This window comes from Vigna angularis, chromosome 3 (assembly GCF_016808095.1).
Source record: "Vigna angularis cultivar LongXiaoDou No.4 chromosome 3, ASM1680809v1, whole genome shotgun sequence".
Lineage (NCBI taxonomy): Eukaryota > Viridiplantae > Streptophyta > Magnoliopsida > Fabales > Fabaceae > Vigna > Vigna angularis.
The window spans coordinates 36,782,214-36,805,969 of NC_068972.1; the positions used below are offsets into that span (position 1 = coordinate 36,782,214).

The window sequence follows — 23,756 nt, forward strand, 5'->3', positions numbered from 1 at the left end:
AAATCTCATTTTAATAGTTTTAGCACTTTAATGGAGTATTACATATTCAGTAACAAGAACAATTAACTTAAAAGTTACTCAAAATTAATCATGACATCGTATTTTTATGTATAGAATAAGTTTCTAAAACTAAGATTGCCTGTACATAAACTAACTCTTTTAAGATAGGCTTTCAAAACCTTCAAATACAAAAGAACTTTTCTTATTATCTATACATTTGTGCAGTTGCTGCCTCCACTAAAACATCATTATCCTTTATGTGATAATTGTCAAAGAAATAAACATGCATTTTTAAATTAATAATACAATGATTGAACACAAGAAAATCAAACAAATATTAAGCATACACACTCTAGACTTGATCATCTAGGTATATGTATTAATGTGACAAGTTTTTCATTTGTAGTGGTGTTACTGCTTGCTCACCCAAGTTATAAATAAGTATAATTTGTTTACTGTCTATGTTAAAAGAATCAAAACGATAGATTAGGATCTCTCGCTTCTCCTTACCAAATAACTCCTTTATTTACTTGAGATAAAGTAATTATTAAAGTGTCAAGATAACTTTCAAAGACCGAGTCTCTATATCAATACAATACACTATTGAATGCCAACACAAAATATACTCATAGGATCTATGAAATTGCGCCAAACAATTAACTAATGAATGCTACCATGGAGTCTCATCCCCATGCCCACAAAATTATGTCAAACATTAATATTATACCAATAACCATAATTCATTATCACATTCATATCATACTTAAAATAACATCATACACCCCATATTCATTAATCATCAACATATATAATATCTGTCCTTATTTAGTTAATTTGTGTAAAACAATCTAAACCAAAAACAACTTTTTAAAGTGTAGAAAGCTTAAAGGGAAAACCCAAAACAAATGTCTTGTACTAAAGTCACTTGTCCAACGAATTAAACAAAAATAAAAGTCCAGACCTGCAATAGAGAAGTCGCCCTAATCCACCGCTTAGCGCCCAAAAGTTAGAGAACTCATTAAATTTGTGGTGCTTAATGCCTAGAGTGACACTCAACATCTTGAAGCTTAATGACTCTCTGAGTTTTGCTGAGCTCAGTGTCACAGAGATTGGTTAATATTTAAATTCAGAACAATATTAATTTTTAACCAACAAATTTATTAATTTTTAACCTACATAACTTATTAAAAATTTAATTAATGTTTTCAAGTTGATTAGAAACTTGAAATTTAATTAAGCCATTTTGTTTCTAAAAATCTTTTGCTAAATCATAGTTAAACCACATTTTATGCATGAAGTAAGCAAATTTTTTATTACAAGATACTATACATAATTATTAATATTTCATACATACGTATATTTGTTTTGATTGTAACTTCATATAATAATACATTGTTTTAAGTATGAATCACTTTTTACTTTCGTTTTCACTTTAAAAAGTGAAATTTTAATTAGTAAATCGATTAATATTTAAAGTCAAGAGCAACGCTAATTTTTAACTAACAAATCGGCACAGTTTACAGTTGAAAAGATAAACAATTTCAAATTTTTAAAAAAATATAATTAGTGTACAATGTTAACCTTTATTTGAGAAATTCATATATTTCAAAATTCAAAAGACGGACAATTTTAAATTTAAAAATTAAAAGAAATCGTAAAATGGGAAAATCAGTATCTTTTTCAACCTACTCAAATATTTACAAATTCTTAAAAATATTAAACATGGAATTGGATGAACCACACCGATGCAATTCAAGTGAGAAGCTTTCTAATGCCTTCCAAGCTCATAAATTATTTTATTTTAATTCAATTATTCTGTAAGGGTTCATCCACCGTATGAACACAAGAACCCTTTCAATCCTTCTTTGTTTCACATATACCCAATTCAACTTTCACGCTTTCATTCTACGCAAACCGACTCTGTTTTCATGAACCCTCGTTCATGCTCCTTACGAAATCGATGTTGTGATTTCACCATTTTTTTGGTGTGTTAAGCAGAGGAAATTCAGAAGGCATGGAAAATTCCCAAGATGAACCACTTCCTCCAGGTGTTCCTTCGTGGCCAAACTATGCCCTTGCCGCTCCTTCACCTCAATACCCTTTTCCTCCCAACGCCCCCAACAACCTTCAACATGAAATTCGCCCTTCCAATTCTAATCTTACTGTGAACACTAGAGTGGATGATGCCACAGTTACAGTTTCAAATAACATCGCTTCGAACTACTATGGAGCACAGTTCAATGGGTCGCGCGACATTGATATTGCTGCTCAGGATGCAGTACTGCGCGAACAAGTATGTTGCTATCTCTTGTGCAAGGTTTTATATTGGTATTTTGGGTTCTTTTGTGATTTTTTGATATTGTGGAGAAATGTGGGTGCAGTTGTTGTTTTATTGATCTTTTGGACTGTGTTTTAAGTTCTTGCTCTCGTGTTTTTTTTTTATTAATTTTTTTTTTTGGTTAGTTTTCATTTGACTGTTCTGGTTGTTTTTGTTGATAGGAAATTGCGATGCAAAATGTCATAAGGAGTCAAAGGTGTGTGTTGATTTTCGTTTTCCTTTGATCAATTATGTGGAATGCTGTCTTGCAATGTTAGTGGTTTGAGATAGTGGGATTATTGAGTTAGATGTTTGTGTTGTGCCATTCCAGGGAGGGAAGAACTGCTGTTGCACCTAACGAGGACAATTTGGATATATTCTCGGAGCGGCGTGACCCCAACGCTTTGAAGGTGCGTGACAAAACGTGATTGGGATTAATTTTATTTCTTTGAAGAGTAGGAGAGTTAGACGGAGCTTTTCTATTTTTTGTTTTTATTAAAAAAAAAACAGGAGCATCTGTTGAAAATGGCCACAGAGCATAGGGCTGAAATGGCTGTGAAACGTGGGAAAGCTGCACGTGTGGAAGAAGGTCTGTAGTTTACTTAACCGAGTATTCTTATTTCTGTACCATTTTGCTTCCTTTTTCTCCAGTTCAATGATTAAGTGGCATTGGTGGCTTGATGTTGGTGGACTGATATTACTTTATACTTTTACCTTCATTTATGACTTGATTTCCTTGTATATTGCTCCATCTTCTTTTTCCATTTGGACTTCTGGACGTTCAACTCTTATGGACTTTTCTTTCTCATAATATTTCTTTTCCCATTTTGTTGGCTCTTTCATTTAATTGACATCTAACATCTTTATAAAAATGAAGAATAAATCATGCGTCTATCCCCTTCATACAAATATGAGAACCTTGAGTTGTTTTAAAGGATTTTGACAAGAGAAGTAAATAACTGTCTTATTTATGTATAATATTGTGTGTGTATATATTAGAGTAGCATTCATACCTCTGTAAAGGTATTCCACAATGGATCTTTACATAAGGGAGCATCAGGTAGGAGTAGAGGATGGGTGGTAAACAAATGGGTAGTATCTGTCAACTGGAAGGAGTATAAATTATGAAATAATAAATTCAGATCTAATGGGACAGCTAGAGCACTTCGAATGGATTAACCACAGGAAATCTTTAGGCAAACTCTGGGGGTCCTTTGATTGGAATTAGACATTACTTTACAAGTTTACCCTAATGTAGGTTGTGTTAAGGACAGTAAGTAAGCAGCTTACTTGAGTGCTTACCGAATAATTCCTTATCGTGTATGCACTTATTTATAAGTTGTTTCGATAAGTGAGAGGAAGCAGGGCTAAATTGTTTCCATGCAAGTTGTAAATGTTTTCATAAGCTAGAGTAGAGAGCTTATTGAGAGAAGCTAACATAGCAATTTTTTTTTGACGTCTTCCAAATACTTACCGAAGCACTTATGTCATAAGATAAGCCTGGAGGAACCTCCGAATTATCCATTTCTGCAGCAGCAACACCACCACTAGCATTTTCTCCAACGTCAACTTATATGTTTTCATCCGAAGCATCCAAAGTTGAGAACTCTTCACTTGTTGGTACGTTAAATGGTATAACATTATTGTAGAAAGATAAAGCAATTTCTTGATATGCATAGTCCCTCTTACTGTTCTTGAAAATGGCATTTATAGTAGTTTGACTCCCTAATCCTCTTTTCCTGAAAATCCATGATGGGTCATAACCCTCTTCATCTTGTTTTAGTCCCTTTCTAGCATCTTCTGAATTATTGACACTACTCCCCCTTCAAATTCTTTGAATTTTATTTTTTAATCAAATTTTATGCACCTGATAAACAACATCCAAAATATTTTTTTAGCATCTTTTGGAGCTGCTATACATGTCCAGTATCATTTGAAAATCCTGCTAGATGTTGCTTCAATCGATAGATTCCTTCTGTTAATACTTTCTCACAATATTTACACTTCACAGTTCTTGATTTCCCACCAATTAAAACACACTGACTCCATGCAGGATCAGTCCTTACTCCTATGCCTTCTAGCAGTGTGACCCGAATCACCCCTATCTGATGCCAATTTTTTTTTCTTCAAATTCTAAACAGAACATAGAACACTCTCTTGCAAGAACAAAAGAAGTAAAGACACAGCAGCCATAGCAAGTGTTGACGACTGTGAGGGCATCACTGGCAACAATATTTTCTGCTGACAAAGAAGAAGCTAGTGTCGGCAGTAGCTACATTAGTCTTTAGATGGCTGTCAGTGATGACAGTTATGGTTGTTTGACAGCAGTGTTAGCATCAACATTATGGGTGCTATGAGTAGTCTCCTCCGTTTCTGATTTCCTATTAGAACAAAAGGGTCATATGAGTTGGCCTTTGTTATAGGGCGGGGTTTAGTCTTCTCTTTTAGCCAACAAATGGGTTGTTGAACCCTAGCTGCAAAAAATGGAAAGGATAGATGTGGCACATAATCCTGGGATTCGGCAAGCAGCCTTGTGATCCCACAGCCTGTGCCTCTCCTGATCTGCCATCTCTGTAAACTTTTAGCATCCCCTGAACTCGTGGGATAAGACGATTATGCAAGTTTGCTCGCGATTTTAACAATATTGCATCTGTGCTTGTTTTTTAGTGGTAATAGCTTGTCTGATTATGTTGGTATCATATGCATTCTGTATCAGGTAACACAGAAATAGGCAATGGATATGGTGTGCCCGGTGGAGGTGCCTATTATGATGGTCCAAAACTTAATACTGCTGCAGGTAAATATGATTACAAAGATTTTTTACTCGTGCTGTAGACTCTTGTACCTTAACTTTCTGGGTTCTGGAACTGTGAAGTAGGTAACAGTGCCATCAGTCAGTCTGATCCTATACTCGATAGATGTTCAGAACAGAAACCTGCAGCTAAAGAATTGCCTGAGTACCTCAAGCAGAGGTTGAGAGCTAGGGGTATTCTTGGAGACAATTCATGCACGGCAGATCTTGTAAGTATATTATCTTATTTTATATTTGTTATCATATTCACTTTCCCCTCCTGCACCTTTTTTTTTTCTGATATTTTCCTACGTGGAAGTGAGGATGACAATCTATTTCTGAGGTTTCATCCACAACTTTGTGCTACAAATTTTATCTGAGGTTTGAAATACAAGATATTCTATCTTTTAAGACTATTTTGCTGCAACTTTAACTTATAGTTTTTCATTCTCTTAAGTGTTTTACAGTAATTACTTTCAATCTGTTCAACTACCTTACATATTACCCGTTACTGAGTTTCAGAAAGCCACTGCAGATGAAGTTACGGAATATCGAAAGTTGCCACCAGGATGGGTGTGTATCACTATCACTTGTTATAAAGTTTGCTTTTGAATTTCGGTGGGAAATTTCTTGGCATATGCCTTTAGCTATTTAAATCTCTTAATCAGTCCTGGACCTTCTTAAATCAAATCATAATTTCTACAAAAAAGAAGATAGAATTAAGATTTTGGTGTCACAGCTGCTGCATATTTAATCATCACCACAATCCTGGGTATATCATTTTTCAAAAACAAATGGAAGGTAAATGAAATCTTGTTGACAGAAAGTTTTGGCATGTGAATTATGGAAGAATGAAACCTTAGGCTTGACAAACAAGAAACAACATATTAGATGTTGGGCTTTACTCTGTACCCAGCTAATGAAATAATTTTTGTTCCAAAGTAGAAGTTTATGAGTAGGTTTGGAGGCACATAATTAATGATATCTTATTGTGCATTTTAAGTTCGGATAATGAACATATCTTAATTTTATCAATACCTTACTACTACTAGAATTTTCCATGTAGGTTGAGGCAAAAGATCCTGGAAGTGGGGCATGTTATTATTATAATGAAAGTACAGGAAAGAGTCAATGGGAAAAGCCTCAAGAATCATACTTAACTGAGCAATCACCATCATCTTCACATCTCCCAGAAAATTGGGTGGAGTCATTGGATGAAACAACAGGTTCAGCTATAATTATCATGTAGTTGCATCTGGTCTCTGAGTTTTATTTATTGTATTCTAAGGAGACTCCAACCTATCTGTTAAATGTTTTTTTTTGAAATCTCTCTAGCCATCAGTAACTAACGATAACCTCCTTTGATAATAGAAACTAGTTTAACCCAATATATTTACGAAACAATAACCCCCAAAGGAATACATTCACCTTGTCCTCAAGCTAAATTTAGTAGGAGAAAGCAATGTTCAATAGGACCCACTGACCTTCAATGCCATGGTAAGGACCTTGATAAGAAACTAGGGAGAGAATCACAACACTGGAGTTATCTTAGGAGTCTCACATTGAGTAAAATGAACTATTTGATCAAGGTAAATTTAGTAGGAGAAAGCAATGTTCAATGGGATCCACTGACCTTCTTCAATGTCATGGTAAGGACCTTGATAAGAAACTAGGGAGAGAATCACAACACTGGAGTTATCTTAGGAGTCTTACACTGAGTAAAATGAAGTATTTGATGTAGTATGCCTCGAGGCTCTCCCACCCAATGGACTAGCATTTTTGGGTTGGACTCTCCTCCTCAAGGCTTAAATACTATCAAATAGTTGATTCTACTCAATGTAGGACTCCTAACAAGTTAGTTGTTGAAGTTGGAAAGGCCTTTGTTGTTGTTGTTGCCGGTAGAAAACAACAGTAAAACCTCTAGCACCCATGTTGTCTCCAACACATGATTTCAGTTTAATGTCTCTCTTTCTTGTAGTTTAACAATTTTAACATCTGAGTTTTCATTTGTTCTTTCCTTTTGCATGTTTTTATTTTGTCAACTAGTAAATGTATTTGATTCGTCATTCATTGGTGTTTGATATAAACATGACAAATTTTCATAGTGACCATGTAAATATCTACCAGGTTCAATATATACTTTAGATTCTTGGTAGAGAAATAAGACGTTTAAACACTTGCGAAGTGACTTTTAGAGTGGTTTGTTTGTTGGACCAGTTTTTCATATACTTGATTGTACTTGTACAATTCATTTTTCTTATCTTTTTTGTCATTGTTTTGAGAATTTTATAATTTTTCTTATCAATTATTTCTTTGTATTTCAGGTCATAAGTATTATTACAATACAAAAACTCATATATCACAATGGGAGAGGCCTAATTTAGCTCACGAAGTTTCTGTTGGTGATGGATATGACCAATCATCTAATTTACCACGGTGCATGAGATGTGGTGGGTGGGGTGTTGGCCTTGTTCAAGCATGGGGTTACTGCAATCACTGTACAAGGTAGAGAGTTGCTACTGTTAATGAATACTGAGGTCTTAGTTTGTGTTTGGTTCATCTTATTTTTGGAAAATGGTTACTCTTATTGTTTCTTTAGAAATAATCCCAACCAAGCTTGCTAATGGGGAGTTCTTATTACTATAATTACATAAACAAGGCACAAAGCTTTTAGAATGAAGAATATGTAGATTATTATTAGGAATGTTTTTATTTATTACCATATCATATCATTATCATTACCGAATACCACTTCTCTTCTATTTATTGTATTGATTTTATTTCTTATACTTAAACATAGTATCTAGGGCTTCTTGAAAGCCATGTTGCTGTTTAACGTAGTATCTAGATGTAGACCTGGTGTACCCATTGTGTTTGGTGAAGAGCAACATGTTTGCGTCTCTCAAGCCAATAAAGTACTTGCGTTTGACAAGACCTGATACTTATAAAATTATATTTTATACTTTGTTATGATTTAAGCACATAATCAAAACCAAAGTAAAGGGTCTGTTGAACTTTCACCTAACAATAGTGATCTTGATGAGAAAATCTACATGGAGGAACCTCCTAGATATGCCAACATCATAGATCCCTGTCTGGCCTCAAGCAATCCTCGGTTTGGAATGGTACAAAGTGATGTTGATAGTTCGGTTTTATCATCATTCTTTCCAGGAATGTATCTATCTCATTTTGTATGTCAACTACATTGTTATCACAAGAGAAAATGAAGATGTTTCTGCATTATTTTCAGCTTATTGATGATTATAGTCCTGTAATGACAGGGTATCATTCATTTTGACACACTAAATCAAAGGGAATGGAGGGAAAAATTAAAGTTTCCTGAAAACCAAAATTAGTTAACAAGATTTGGTGGGGGACATGCTTTAGGCTTTTATATACTAATTCCAAGCAACGGGGCTACACATACCCAAACCTTTTTTCACTGCTGTAGATGAAATTGTTCAAAGGCTTAACCAAGTACTAGTTTTGTCATTTTAAGGCAAAACATTATTCCTTTCTGATCTTTCCTTACAACACCATTTGTGACAGAAAGATGCTTGTCTTGCTCACTTGTAATTTGCTAGTTCATCTGTATCATACGTTGAATTGTAATAGGAGGTCCCTGGAAATGTGCTATAATAGTAAGTAAATAAATCTACAAAAATAAAATCAGAACAACAGATCCCACTCACTGCAGTGAAAATGAAATCCACAAAATTAATGTTCATTTTTTTCTTCATGTATGACTATATACATCATCTGCTTACCTTTTTTTTTTCCAAATTAGCAGCATAGGCTTATCTCTAATATTTCATTTGGTTTTATTATCAAAAAATTAAAAAATGCAGGGTTCTGAATCTTCCTCAATGTCAGTATTTGTCCTCAAGTTTGAACAATCAGCAAAGCAGTGCTGCACATCCCTCTCAAATTTCAGACAATAAGTCTAACAAAGAGAGGTTAGTTGCATGAAGATCTGCAGTGCTATTAATTTTTTAACAAAAACTCATTGTTGTTCTGTTGATGTTATCTAGCCAATTTTGTTGCTGTGCACCCTTGAGACAGACCTCTATAATAATATATAATTAAATTTCATCTTTCACTGTCCTTTTAGATTTTCTCTTTTTCTACACTATGCTTTCATGAAAAATCTACAGTATGCTTAGATTAAAAGCTTGTATAGCAAATACACTTTCTTTTAGGTTCTCTTCCATATTGTGATAATACTTCCTAGAGTTCAACAGTGGAAGGTGCATTCTGAAGAAATGATTGATGAAAATTAAGGCGAATGAACTTTTGAAAAGAAAATGATAGGAACCAGTATTAGTAAATAAAAGCAATATAACTGCAGAGGTAGAGCTCTCATTACAATAGATAACACAAGAATGTAAATGCAGAATGATAGAAAATGAAACCTATCAAACGTGAAGAGCCTACTCTGCCCTGTGACCTCTACCACCCTAGATATTCCCCAAACTGCTAAATGCTCAATAATCATACAGTCCATTTTGTTGTTGGGCCGGGAGTTGTGGGCTGGGTTGCTATCATCTCATTGAGTTATCTCACGGTTTCTCTTTACTGGTGCCATAGAGGATTGTAATGATTAGAATTTGTTTCTCCAGGACCAGTTCGAAACCTCCATTTCACAAAGGAAGCAGAAAAGGGGGAAAGAAACGTGCTCATGCAGAGGATGATGAGTTGGATCCCATGGACCCTAGCTCCTATTCTGATGCTCCTCGTGGTGGCTGGTATGTGTATTGTGTGTGCTACACACACATATAATAGAAAAGCTCGATTAAATGATTAGTAATTGTAAATGTATGATTACTTTCAGGGTCGTGGGTCTGAAAGGTGTGCAGCCACGAGCAGCTGACACAACAGCAACAGTATGTACATTACTTCTTTTTATTTATTCTTTTTATTTTCAGAAATTCTTTTGTTCCTATCTTTTCCTTAATTGCTTTTCTTATTGATAAATTTGATGTCTATTTTTTTCAATGCATTTTTAGCCAAACAAATGTTTTAGCCTCATTTATGTGGATGCTTTAATTCTCAGAAGAATTTTGTAACTGAATGAAGTTATCCGTGAAAACGTGGCGTGTGTAAACAATAAAAAAGTAGGTGAAATTGAGTAATGAAAGATTACGGGTAGAGTTGGTGGAAATTGAGCTTCTATTTGATGCCAATATAGTCTCTAGAGTTGGTAGTATCAAGTGCCAGTGGGTAGCAGTGATGCCTGTTATGCAGAAACTGAGAAAGTAGAATGTCTGCCATAATAATATTTCTGGTTTCGGTTTCCTGACATTCCTGAACTGAACATGATTTATAAGTTCTTGATCAATTTCAGGGTCCTCTCTTTCAACAACGACCATATCCATCTCCTGGAGCTGTTTTGCGGAAGAATGCTGAAATTGCTTCTCAGAAGAAGAAACCAAATTCACATTTTACTCCCATTTCCAAAAGGGGTGATGGAAGTGATGGGCTTGGTGATGCAGATTAGAACCATCTTATCAGAATAATGAGCTCATTTGTCTTATTCTTTTTGCCAAGTGGATGAAATTTATCAGATACATTTTACTCTAATATCCAGGAGTTAGATAAGGATGTCACTGCATTGGCAAAACCATCTGTGCTGTTGTGCAGTAATACTGTGACTTACTGCAAATACTGGAAAATGATCACCAGTTCAATGTTATAACCAAATGGCTGAACGGAATATACTTGAAGCATTCTGACGGGTGATGATGAAAATGGAACTCGGCTTGGCAGGCATTCATGAGCAGAAACGTCATAACCATATGATTTTTCACGATTGGAAAAATCTAGAACCTCAAGGTTGTGTGAGAAAGGAAATTCTGAGCCTTCCAACATGGTCTGTGCTCATTCTTTTTGTTCATCATTATAGCTAGTCATGTTAATTTTCTTTTTTCATTATAGTACGATGGTATTTTATGATGGTTGATGGAGATGTGTGTAGTCCAGATCTTCTTCACTTTCTTGGAATACCTGTATTTGGTGTAGATTCTCAGATTTCATGTATCGTTCTTTTATAAAAATTGGGACATAACAGCACTTTCACGAGTTTCTGCGAACTTGACTAGTGGTTAATGTTTGGGAATTTTTAGAAAAAAAAATTGTGGAACATCTCAGCTACTGAAAAAATAAAAATATTTAGCTGTCAAGAAAGAGGCCTTTTCATTTTGCAATTTCATAATTTATGGGTTCATCTTCATATTTTTTTTTTAAATGACCATTCTATATTTCATTAAAGTGACTTTCGAATTATCTATTCTGTAAATTATTTGCCACAACTTTTCCAAATTTTCTAGAACATGATTTTGAAATGGGATTTTTGAGAAGCATGAAATGCGTTTCAAAACAAGCTTTCCTAAGTAGGATTTTCAGAATAAACATTGACGAATGCGTGGAATGTATTTTGAAACAAGCTTTAGAAATATTCCAGAATGAGTTTTCTAGAATGAATTAATTTTTTGCAATGCGTTCTTCCTCTCCTTTCTCTGCAGCGGTAGTAATGATGATGGCTGAGGTGATACAATAAGAGGGTATTTTAGTCTTTTTAGTTAATATCGGAGTAAAGTTACTAATAATAAGGGTGTAAGGAAGCAAAGCACTGTAAGATTAGATTTACATTTCCAAAATTACTAACTATAATAAGAGAAAAAAAGACTTAAACACTTTCATCACTGTCACCAACCACCGCCCACCGACACTGTCGGTTCAACTCCTCCCGAAAAATTCTTAAACATTTTATATATTTTGAAAAGTTCAATCCGAAACTTCTAAAATGTATTTTATGTAAGAATATTTCAGAAAATTTATTCCAAAGACATGTATTTTAAAAAATTTATTCAGAAAATTTCATTTTGAAAAATCAATTCCGAATACATTTGATGTGTTGGAAATCATATATATATATATATATATATATATATATATATATATATATATATATATATATAAATAGATTAAATTAAACAAATCTACATTTTAACATATATCAAAATCATGTTTGAAAAGTAAATTTAGTCTACTTAATATACAAATACATAAAGACTAGATGAAATTTAAATGAAGTGTCAAATGCGAACCCAAATGACAAAAGGCAAGTCTAACAAAAAAGCCTAATGCAAAGGAGAAGTAGACAAAGTTAACACGTGCACATCATAAAAAATATTCTATCATATACACATAAAACATCAGAGTTTGGATGCTCAATGTGATGTCAAGAATACAACACAAAAATGCAAACAATATTGAACATTGACGTTGAAAGTCTCACACCGAATAAAACTAATACCAATTTATAATATTCAAATGAATGTGAATTTTAAATTTGTTTTGTAAAATTGAATTACACTTAAACGAAAAATTAGACTTAATAAAATCTTATCAATTGAATCTAACAGTGAAAAGTCAGATATGTTAAAAAGGAACAGCAGCAACATAAATTACCAGAAAAAACAACCAAGCTCCAATGATAACTTTTACAACATTTATAAATATAAGCAAATCAATGCATAAGAATAAAATGAAATGAAATACATACATGAGAAATGCATGCAAAATTGGATTTAAAAGCCATGAGAACCAAAAGGGAAATTGTTACAATTTTTTGTCTTGCTTTCATTTTCTTTTTCCATCTACAGTTACAGAACATCAGCTATGCAAGTAATCAAGGCCTGCCACTTTAAGACTTTGACCTGAAAACGCATCCACTGTTTGAATTTCTTTTTGTCCCTCTTTGAAGGGCACATTTGTTCTTGAATCTTTTTAATCAACTATTTACACTCTTAATAACACATTGTATTCACTCATGTGAGATAGCCTTTGCGTAGCTCACCTTTATAACACTCTGGTTTATCTGGCTGAAGTTCAGAACTTCTTATACAAGTAATAAAATTACTGAAAACATTAATGGTATCCCATTAATAGTCCCAGCACAACCTGCAGAATCTGCAAAGGAAAAATGTCAGTACAAAGGAATATTTCATGGTCTCATACAATGTTTTAGGGTTCAATGATTCAGCCAAATCAAAACATAGAGGAACAGAAAATAAACATGCATATATTTATAAGATTATGTAAAATATTAAATGATAAACTAACACAAAATAATAAAAATCAAGTCAAATAAAAATTTAAATCTGTCGAAGGATTTAATATATGGTTTGATAAAAGATAATAAAAGCCTTGTGTATGGATCGTAGCAACTAGCATAGGTTCTTTATTTGGTTAGAAGTATTTTTGATTGACTGAAAATATTTGAAAAATATTAAAAAGAGAAAACACAGAAAACAATTAGTTCTCTATGGTTGTATAGGATATGGACTAATTCCAGTCAGTTTAGACTTATGAACTAGACATGAGCAGTCCACTGGATTTTTAATGGAAGCAACTGTTCTGGTCCATTTTCATAACCATGGTAATTTATAGAGTTACCACATATTCTTAAGAACTCAAACAATCATTATGTTCATTTGCAAGTATAGCCAATACCCAGATACAATGAAATCCACAAGTTTAGAAAAGCTCATGATCATGAAGGGAATAGTCAAACCTAAGGACGAGCAAGTGAGCTAGAGCTTAGTAACACTTTTTTCAATTATCTCTCAATAAGATGAATTTCAAATATGGTCTCGCTAAAACAACCTGATTCTGTGCTTTTTTCAGTGGAACCCTCATAAAACTTACAAATAGAAAAGAATGTACCAAAGAAATTTCATGTTAGCATTGCTCGAGATTATAATCTAATGTTGGAACATTAAATTTAATATTGATGAACTAGAAACCTCCATTAAAAAAAGGGGACAACAAAAACAAAGCAGTAGACTCTATACTGTATGACCCGAGCATGCAATGCAAAACAGTGAAAGAACTTCTTGAGGACATGCAGAGTAGGAGTTAGTTTGAGCCCAGACACAATCTGGCAGTTTCCTCCTCTCCTACTTCCCTTCAAAGCTCAACTTCATTGAGCTAATAATTTCTAATTCCTTTATAAACTTAGTAAACTCGATAAATTTAATAACAAGATATGACAAATAGCATTAAAACATGTGCAGACAAAAAGCTATGTAAAAAGGAGTCGTTTGTAATTTAGAGTTAATATGTTAGCTCATGCAAGTAACCATTAACAACACTCACATAAAGATGGCGATGGCCCATGAAAATGTGTGCTGGGACGTTCAGCAGATGGCTCATTCTTAGGAGGGGGGTCGATATGCGCAAATGCTATGTTTGGTAAAGGACTTAAGGCAGGAACTGAGAAATGAAAACCATGTGCTGAGGGTCGATCCTTTGGTGACGGAACAGGATAGTGTGGGGCATTAGTAGGAGCAACTGCAGGTGTTAGATGAAATTGTTTTTGAGTATTCCGGCTAGATCTCTTTCTAAACCCGGATTGACATTTTGGAGGTTGAGCATAAGAGCGTCTACCTGGGGCAGGCAGACTTCTTGCAGGGGCCGGAGAACCAAACTCAGGTGAAGCAGCACCTTCCCCAGTTGTAGGTATAGGTGAAGGTGAAGTTTCAGGAAAATCATGCGCATTATGGTGGTGACTATGGTGGTGATGGTGATGGTGATGGTGGTGATGATGGTGGTGAGGATGAGGTAGAGGGGCGGGGGAAGGTGACCGAGCAGAGCCACCACTGCCGGTGCCATGAAGGGAGTGTTGCAAGATGGATGATAGTCGAACCTGCTTAACCCTACCAAACTGTGTGTTATTCAACCCAAGGTTCCATGAATGATGTCCCATTATGGTTTGTGCCAGTTGCTTTAGCCTCTCCTTTGATGGCGTCACCCCAACTGCAAGTAGGACAGACGTTTGAACTGTGGTAGGAGCAGCTACTGTAGAACCTTCAGAATTTGATAAGATGACATACAAGTTCTGCATACCAACAAGGAAACCCAATCAGAATCAGGTTGGTGACATCAGTATATTCGAAATCCTTCCAGTATTAAGAATAAGTAAATGTATATTGAGTAAGGATAAGGAATTCCTAGATTTAAAGATTATACCCAAGACAGCTATCGTATTTTTCATGATATATGTTAGTCTTTTGGCTTACAGAGTCCAACCTTAAACATGGTTCACTTGTAACTGATAGAAATCCCACAACAGAATCCATAATACCATATAAAGGTAATCACATAGAACCCATAATTGACAGATTTGACATGACATCAGAACTGAGAAAGTATGTAAAAAAACTACAATCAAGAGCCATACAACAAAAGCAGTAAGGACAAAAATAAAAAAGACAAACCTCATAAGGAGCCAAAAGTAGCCCAGCCTTTAGCTGACTAGTCAGCTCACCAAAATCTGTTTGTATTTCGTAAATGGAGAAATTCAAAGTAAAGTTGAATAGTGTTTGCACTGTTTGCAGAGGAAACACACTTTGTTGTGGAATGATAGTGATCCCTCCCTTAAATTTCAGCATCTCAAAAACGGAGGGTACACCAAATAAGGATGTAGTGAGCAGGAGATATGATTGGCGTATAACAAAGTATTTAAATGACGCTCTTATCAAACTAATGGCAGCTGCAGACATTTCAGAATATTTACCATCAGGATCAACTGCAAACACGACTTTTGTCATGTTTGATCGTCGTAAGAGATCCACTGACAAGATGACCACCTAGTTTTAAAATATAAGAATGAGTTCTATATCAAATAATATTAACATTAATAAAGTTCTTTTACCAAAAAAAAACATGCTAATAAAGTTCACAAAAGGAAACCAGTGAAGGTGTTACTTTGGTTGAGGGAACCCCTATCTCTTCGAAAATGTCATCAGAAAGCTGCAACATATTGTCTTTTACCACAGAAACTGGCTTCTGCAGATAAAAGCTTGCAACGATATCATGATCTGAAAAGTTAAAACAACGTCATTTAATAAAAAGATTAGATAATCATGCTCGAAAGCGTAACTACATTACATTATTTATCATATAAATTATATAATAATATATGGTAACATATGAGTTAGAAGCTTCCAAATATATAATTACAAGGACATTTTCATATATCACAAAATTGAAGATAACATTCATGGTTCATCCTAAAATGTTGCGTCACATACACGATTTGAAAGCCAACACATGACTCAGTCAAACTGATTACTGTATTCAGCAGCATGTCAGAAGCCACGGGAAAATAACGTACCATACAAGACCAATACAAAACTAGAAGAGATAAATTGTCAAATTTTTAGAGGTGAATTGTTTTGGTACACAGAAAAGCTTCACATTGTTTAAGAGTCAGATAATAAAGATTTATTTATATATAGCTTCTTCCCGTAACATCCATTTAATGACAAAACCATAGGAGAGTGCTGAGTATAAACTCACAAAAATTAATACAAATTAATCAGAATTAACATCTATAATTATCAGCGAGAACATCTTTAAACAAAACATAGAAGTTAACACCAACAAATGTGAAATACAAGTTTTTTATATTGGAAATATCTCTCATCATCATCATCATCTAAATCCAAGTTTCTTTATCATTTTCATTAATATGCCATTTTTAGATTTCAATTTTGGAACGAAAATCCCAAAATAGTCCTAAAAAACTCTACTGTATGTGATCCAAAACATATTTCGGAATCAAGACACATGATGTTGCTATAGCGTCCATTACGGACTGGGAAAATTTATTTTTCAAACATAATAAATTAGAACCAAAGTGTGAGACACGCAAATCAACATCACAGAAAAAAATAACGAAATGCATGAATTTACAGGGTTCAGCACCTTGTACCTATGTTCTCAACAATATTTCATCATATACTATAACACATTACAAGTTTTCAAACAAACTTGTAAAAACTCCCCCATTCCAAGATCATCCTTTCTCTTAAAGTGGTGACCCCTCTCTCAAGTTTGGGTATGTCATATTTCTTCACATGATTCCTTTATTTATATAGTAAAGATCATGGCTCACTCAAGGCCCAAGCAGCTAAAAAAAACCTTTGCTTTAGGTCTCCTAGAAAAAAAGGCTCCAAATTTTTTTAATAGATTATTTTGCATAAAAAAAGCTCGAAAATAAATTTTAAATAAAACTACGATACATTTTAACAAAATGTTTTATTAGTAAATGAAAATATATTATTCTTAAGTTTGTTTTAGACCTCCAAAAACCTTGAGCCGTCCTTGATTCTTGACTTCTTTCATAAATAGAACTAGCTGTACACTGATTCTCTCACCTATCCAAACTTTCATTATGGTAGTGGATACTCCAAGGGTAAAAAAACACATGCAAACCCTTAGTTTTCCATGACAGCTATTCAACCTGAGACATTAAACCTCTCTGCTATAGCAACCCCTGTAACAGGTAAGGGCGCTCCCGACTACACTACTATAGCACTAAATAAAATCATGCTTAAACCTCGATCAAGATTTAAAACTTTGTTATGAGCCACTGATAATGATCACAAAATCGATTTGACAGTATCACGTCCAGAACGAAATCAAAATATTTCATTTCTCAAACCAAACAGCACATGTGGCGACACATTTCCAGCCCCTGACTTGTTCCTTCCTATTTTTTTGGAAACAGAATTTCCAAAAAAATAAATTAGATTCAAATGACATGCATATATCCTTTTTTTTCATACAGTTATCTTTAAAAACAATGCTTTTTAGATACATTCAGACGCTAAATGAGAATACTCTTCTAATAGGGACTCAAACTTTGTTTCACCACGTTGTGGAAGACTAACCCTTTTATTATATTCGGTCCCGTTGATGTTACATGCATTTCTCTAATCATATTGGTATGGATTACAAATCAAAATTATATATACCGTTAACAGTTATTTTTCATCGAGTCATTATTACTAGTAATGGTTTTATTTAAATAGAATTCTAAACATTTAACCGTTCCATATTTAGTTTGCATTATTTCCTGTACACGTGACGACAAAAAAACATACAAAAAGCCGGTTAATTTCATGTTTTTATGTACAAAGCAACGTATTTACTTAAACATTCCAACAATTAAACTCATTATCAACAAGAAAATATATTTATTGTAGCAGATAAGAGAATACTGTGTCGGAAATTGTGGACATTTCATGCAAAAGTACGAGCCTAAAAGGTATGTTATTAAAGGAAGTATATTGGAACTACATATATTCTAATGCTAACTGCCATTACTGCATCATCCAACAAAATTTCTATTTTCCTATAGTTAATTTAATTTTCTTTGTCCCTGCCTCCTCCGTTACTTTTTATGTGCTAAAGCATTTAATCACCCAGGGTCTTGTGATTCTTTTTTGTCTTTTAAAACAATTTTGTAAATTAAATTTGAAAATCTACTTTTTAGATAGTAAAGAGTAAGGGAAGAAAATAGGGAAATGCAAGAAAGAGTATGAATAAATATAAGTTTGAAAGCATAATGTACTAAAAACTTAATATGTTATGATTCTCTATTAATTTTAAAAATGAGGAAGTACCCCTTTCGAAAATAACTTCTAAAACTAGTTTTTTTTTCCTGAAACAAAAAACAATTTTGAAGAATAAAACACAAACAAACCCTCATATTCTCACTTTCTCATATCCAGCAGCTTAACCTCCCATGGTTCTTCAAGTCAACACTTACAACACCTCCATTTCTTGCTCTAAAAGGTAAAGTGCTATGCAAACCCAGTATTCTCTTTGCGAATGCTAACAGAAGCATTAAACCTATCAACTAATAACATTGACATATAGAGTCAAAAAGAAACCACTCCATTACTAGCATAAAAGCTTCAAGATTCTTATAGTAAGAGTTTCCCAGAAGAAAATTCTCACTGCAATATTCCAGCTCAACCAAAATTCACAACAGCATATATGATAGTGTCAGATCCTAAAACTGGGAAATTTTTTGTATTCACGTGCAACATCAAGATAATTTCAATATCTGTATCATTAAAATTAAAATTTTAATTAATAATAAATGTTTCGAACAATAATTTCCAAAGTAAAGAAAACATCAAAACACGATGCAACAAACAGATCTCCCCTTTTGTTCACAAAATATAATAAATAGTAAAAATTAAAAACCGCCCCAAAAAAATTAAAAATTATAAACCTATCCAAGTTAAAATCTACATTTTCGCTCACATTGTTATCTTTTTCACTAAAAAAAACACCAATTATAAAACCAAATCCACTAATTATCACCACAGGGATTGTTTTTCTTAATTAAAGATTTTCCTAAAATTAAATACTAAATAAAGAAAGATATTTGCTGTGAGAGAGTACCCAAAATTTGTTTGAAAAAAAAGTTCAAAAACTTACCTCTGTAATTAGAATTTAAATACAGATCCTTGGGATCTGGGAAGTGAACGAATGGTGGTAACCACAAGAGTACGGATAGAAAAACTGCGAGTGAGAAAAGCAAGACAATAACGCATTTGACTCGAACGACGGAGGCGCAGCCCGCCGCCACTGCATTCCGCCATGGATCCTCGGCGGCGACGGTGGACGGTAGAGGGTGGTCTTCCTCTCCGGACTTTCCCATTGCCAGCGAAGTGGGTCAGGGCCCATCGTCGGTTTGGGTCGGGTTTGGTGTACTCATTTAACAGTAAGTGGAAGAGAAGTGTGGGAAAATAAGTTTGAGTTGAGTGCGAGGGGAATGCCTTTCTTATTATTTTAAATAATAATAATAATAATAATGAGGCTATATTTAATTAGTTTTAATTTGATTTCTACTGTAAAAATTTAATGTAATAATGTCTTTTTATTAATAATGGACTAACAGCTTTAAATATGTCACATGTCCCGCTTCTAGTTTTTTTTTATCTTTCTTTAACTTTTTTTTAATTTTTCTAAAAATTAAAAATTTATTATTTAAAGTTAGGTGAAGATTTAACAGTAACAGTTATACATGTCATGATGGGTTATTGTTTTAATATTTTGTTACTTTTATTTTGTTTTAATTTAGTTTTATTTTTTATAATTAAATAATTTAGTCTTTTTCATATTGAAATAAAATTTAATTTTATAAATGTTTAATTATTTTTATTAAATATTTTTAATAATATAAAATTTATTTATATTTATACTTTATATTAAAATTTATTTAAAATTATTTTCAAATTTTAAATTTATTTGTTTTTATTTATAATTATTTTCAAATTTCACGTTTAAATTTATAAAATTATTATTTTTCAACCAAATCAAATATTTATATAAAAAGATATTAAATTTTATACATTTTAAAAATGTATAATTAATTAAAATAATTGAAAATTTTAATAAATTTATTTTATTTTATGAAATGTAATTGATAAAAATGTTTAACATAGTTAAAATTATTTCGAAATTTTTACTAAAATTACTTTCTATTAATAATTTTAAATAAAATTTAATATAAAATGAAAATTTAAATAAATTTAATATTTTTAAAATATTAATTTTAATAAAAATATTTGTATAATATTTATATAAAAACTAAATTTAATTTTAATTTAGTTGTTTAATTTAAAAAAATTTAAGATTGAATTAAAATAAAATAAAAATATAATAATCAAATTGAAACACGTAACCTTAACATCATTATCTCACACCGTCTATATCATATAATATGATGTAAACTTCACATAATTTAAAAAAATTAAAAAAAAATAATAAACTGACATATAACATCTTTCTACTGTTAATACAATAAAAATAAAAAATATGATTGAATAATTTTTTAAAATAAAAATAAAATTGAATAAAAAAAAGTAAAACACGATTTAAGATTTTTCTGAAAAAATTTAAAAACAAAAAGCATGCTTTAAGCTAAAAATAATAAAAATAAATGGTTGATGAGTAAAAGTAAAATTAATAAGGGTTTGAAGTTTGTAAACAAGAAGAAAGGAAGAAAGGAGGGAAACAAATGAAAAAGGAATATTTTTTCAGAGTTTATCTGTAATTATTTTTATTTTCTAAATTAAAAATTATAATTGTTTTCAAAATTCAGAAAGAGAGGTGGATAGCAGTATTGACAATAAATTGCTCTAGGACCCATCATTAAGCATTTGTTCCATATATGTGAAAATAGAAGTAAAAGAAACTTTTATATATATATATATATATATATATATATATATATATATATATATATATATATATATATATATATATATATATATATATATATATATATATAAAGTACACTTAAATATTTTGTTGTTTTTTAAAGTATAAATAGATATAAAAAGTAAAGAAAAAAAATATTTTAATCATGGTATACTTAAATAAATTAAATTAAATTATATAGTGAAATACATACATTTTTTAAAATAATAGAATTATAATTATAAAGTAAATATAAAATAATTATTATAATAAGAAATATTCTTTCTTTATTTTATAGGGTTTTTTAGTTGTAAATATTATTTTAATTTTTAAATTTTGTTAAGGTTAAAAAAATATCAAATAAAAAAAGTGTTAAATTTAAAAACAAAGCATTTAATTTCAATTATATGGTATTAAAATTATAAAGGAACTATTGCATAATTAATAAACTACATCGATTAACATTCAAGAATATAAGTTAATTTACAGTTATCTAATATAACTATAAAAACAAATTTTATATACGAAGTATCAAGATCAAAACTATATACAAAAATGGTTATTTAAAATCAACAAAGCTAAAACATAACTAATAAGCATAACATTACTAAAGTTCCTACGTCTTTGAGTCAACTCCATCTAATGCTTATTCCACTATCAAATTATCACCCTCAACTCACATCCATCAGATAATCATCGCCAAAACAAACAACGCACAAGAACATCCCAACAAGACACAAATAAACAGGATAAGCTAGTGATATAAAACAAATTATAATATACATTAACATTTCATACATGAGTCATATTTCACATAAAGTAATCTGAACAATCTTAATCATGCCAAGACCTAGACTTGACTATGCAGATTTAATATAAATGTTGAGCTATGATGGATAGTGCAATTGTGGTGGCTTCTACTATTCTACAGAGTCATTGCCAATGGGTTTCACCCTATCACACTCACAAGGTTAGTCTGTATCACGTCTTAGGCCATACTAAAAGCACCTAGACTAAGAGCTCCTACTACTCACCACATGTATCAATTCTCTCTAATTAATAATGAATGATCATTAGAGTGTTAGGATAACCCCCAATACTGAGTTCCTACATTCATTCCAACAATACTTAAATAAAACCATTAAGAATTCTCCTTAGTTACACGCCTTATTTCATTCACGCATATGTTCCAAACCTTACCATAGGTCATACAACAAACCATTATAACTTTTAAAACCATGCACATAAGAGAAAGGATTCAAAAACTCCTAACAAGACTCAGACCCACTCACCCATGAATCAGACTCTGCTCGCCCAACGAGAGGTAAAACAACAAATCTCTCATGCTAAGTGCATTGGCTAGCTTAGCCTTTGTAACTCTGCCAAATATCCTAAATACTCGCCCAACGAGCTCCTCCACTCGCCTAGCGAGAGCCAAGACAACAAGCTCCCCAAGCTAAACGAGTTGGCTCGCTCAGTCTTTGGAACTCACTACCAGAACTCCTTTAAACTCGCCTAGCGAGCCCATATTGTTTGCCCAGCCCCACTGCATAATTATCACTTGTAAACCACCTATGACCTATTCTAATCATTTTTACCAACTTTTAACACTCTTAGATTAGATTATAAACTACTATAGGCCTAAACAAAAGTGTTAAACCCAACTTAAACTAATTCTCAACTATTTTACCACAAGATTTCACTTTGAAACATATAAAATCTTGCATTTGAGGCCAAAATTGAATTCTACAAGTTCTATAACTCATTTTTAAGTAACTTAGGAACTCTAACAGGTCAGAAATGACTTACTAACACCTTCCAAAATGACCAATTTGACAAATAACCTATAATTCAAAATCTCACTAGTTCAAACCCCCAAAATGAACTTTAAAAACCTTATAAACACAACCTATAACTTCCTTACTTCTTATACCACAAACTAATACCAACTAAAAGCTCCAATAACTCCCAATTGATTAATTCTTACCATCTATAAATTACTTTTGTCCTCCTTAACTCTTAATTCTTAATCTTTTATATCAACACCTATTATTTTTAAACCAAAGATAACCTATAATTTAGCCTCGAACATTTATTGATCAGTATTCCACCAAAACAACTCCATCAACATCACGACAACATCAATCACAAGCTTTTCAATCCCATTCAACATATAAACATATCAATCTTTCAAACAATCATATTATCACTGAGATCATCAAACAAAATCTTCACCACAATAATCATTTCAATTACAATTAAATCATTCTACCATTCTACTAACGATCAATCATACAAGTAGTTTCAATAATTAAAAAAAAACACTAGTTTTCCTTACATTAAGGAGAACTAGCACATATCAACGCAGCTCACCAACCTTGCTCAAGGTTCAAGGAATCCTAAGAACACCTACAAAACATAGAAAAGCGATCAAAGAGAGTTCTTAGAACCTCTAATCCACAAGGAACTAAGAAAAAGAGATATATAACACATATATTCCTAAGCATAATCTTAAACTAAGAAAAAGGAAGAATGATATTATGATGATGAATATATGGTTGATTATGTGAATGATATTGA

At 32.3% G+C, this 23,756-nt stretch overlaps 2 protein-coding genes across 6 annotated transcripts; one reads left to right on the plus strand and one right to left on the minus strand.

Moving 5' to 3' along the window:
• The first annotated feature begins 1,726 nt into the window (after positions 1-1,726).
• On the plus strand, positions 1,727-11,177 carry LOC108326172 (uncharacterized). 4 transcript variants are annotated; one of them, XM_052875331.1, is made up of 14 exons: positions 1,727-2,293; positions 2,500-2,534; positions 2,649-2,727; positions 2,828-2,906; positions 3,812-3,937; positions 5,034-5,114; positions 5,193-5,338; positions 5,631-5,681; positions 6,175-6,334; positions 7,433-7,613; positions 8,957-9,064; positions 9,728-9,853; positions 9,940-9,991; positions 10,453-11,177. In XM_052875331.1, the coding sequence occupies exons 1-14, from the start codon at positions 2,015-2,017 to the stop codon at positions 10,603-10,605; spliced, it is 1,656 nt and encodes a 551-aa protein (XP_052731291.1). In that variant the 5' UTR covers positions 1,727-2,014; the 3' UTR covers positions 10,606-11,177. The 4 variants fall into 4 exon arrangements, with proteins under 4 accessions (XP_052731291.1, XP_052731292.1, XP_017414988.1 ...); XM_052875332.1 differs by having other exon boundaries at positions 1,728-2,293; positions 5,196-5,338; XM_017559499.2 differs by lacking the exon at positions 3,812-3,937 and having other exon boundaries at positions 1,730-2,293.
• A 1,470-nt stretch (positions 11,178-12,647) lies between these two features.
• LOC108324236 (uncharacterized) lies at positions 12,648-19,725 on the minus strand. 2 transcript variants are annotated; one of them, XM_017557113.2, is made up of 6 exons: positions 19,410-19,725; positions 15,879-15,991; positions 15,389-15,760; positions 14,559-15,009; positions 14,268-14,462; positions 12,648-13,079 (listed from the first exon to the last, which is right to left on the minus strand). In XM_017557113.2, exons 1-6 carry the CDS (start codon positions 19,630-19,632, stop codon positions 13,009-13,011), a joined length of 1,425 nt encoding a protein of 474 aa, XP_017412602.1. In that variant the 5' UTR covers positions 19,633-19,725; the 3' UTR covers positions 12,648-13,008. The 2 variants fall into 2 exon arrangements, with proteins under 2 accessions (XP_017412602.1, XP_017412601.1); XM_017557112.2 differs by having other exon boundaries at positions 14,268-15,009.
• Between the last annotated feature and the right edge of the window lie 4,031 nt (positions 19,726-23,756).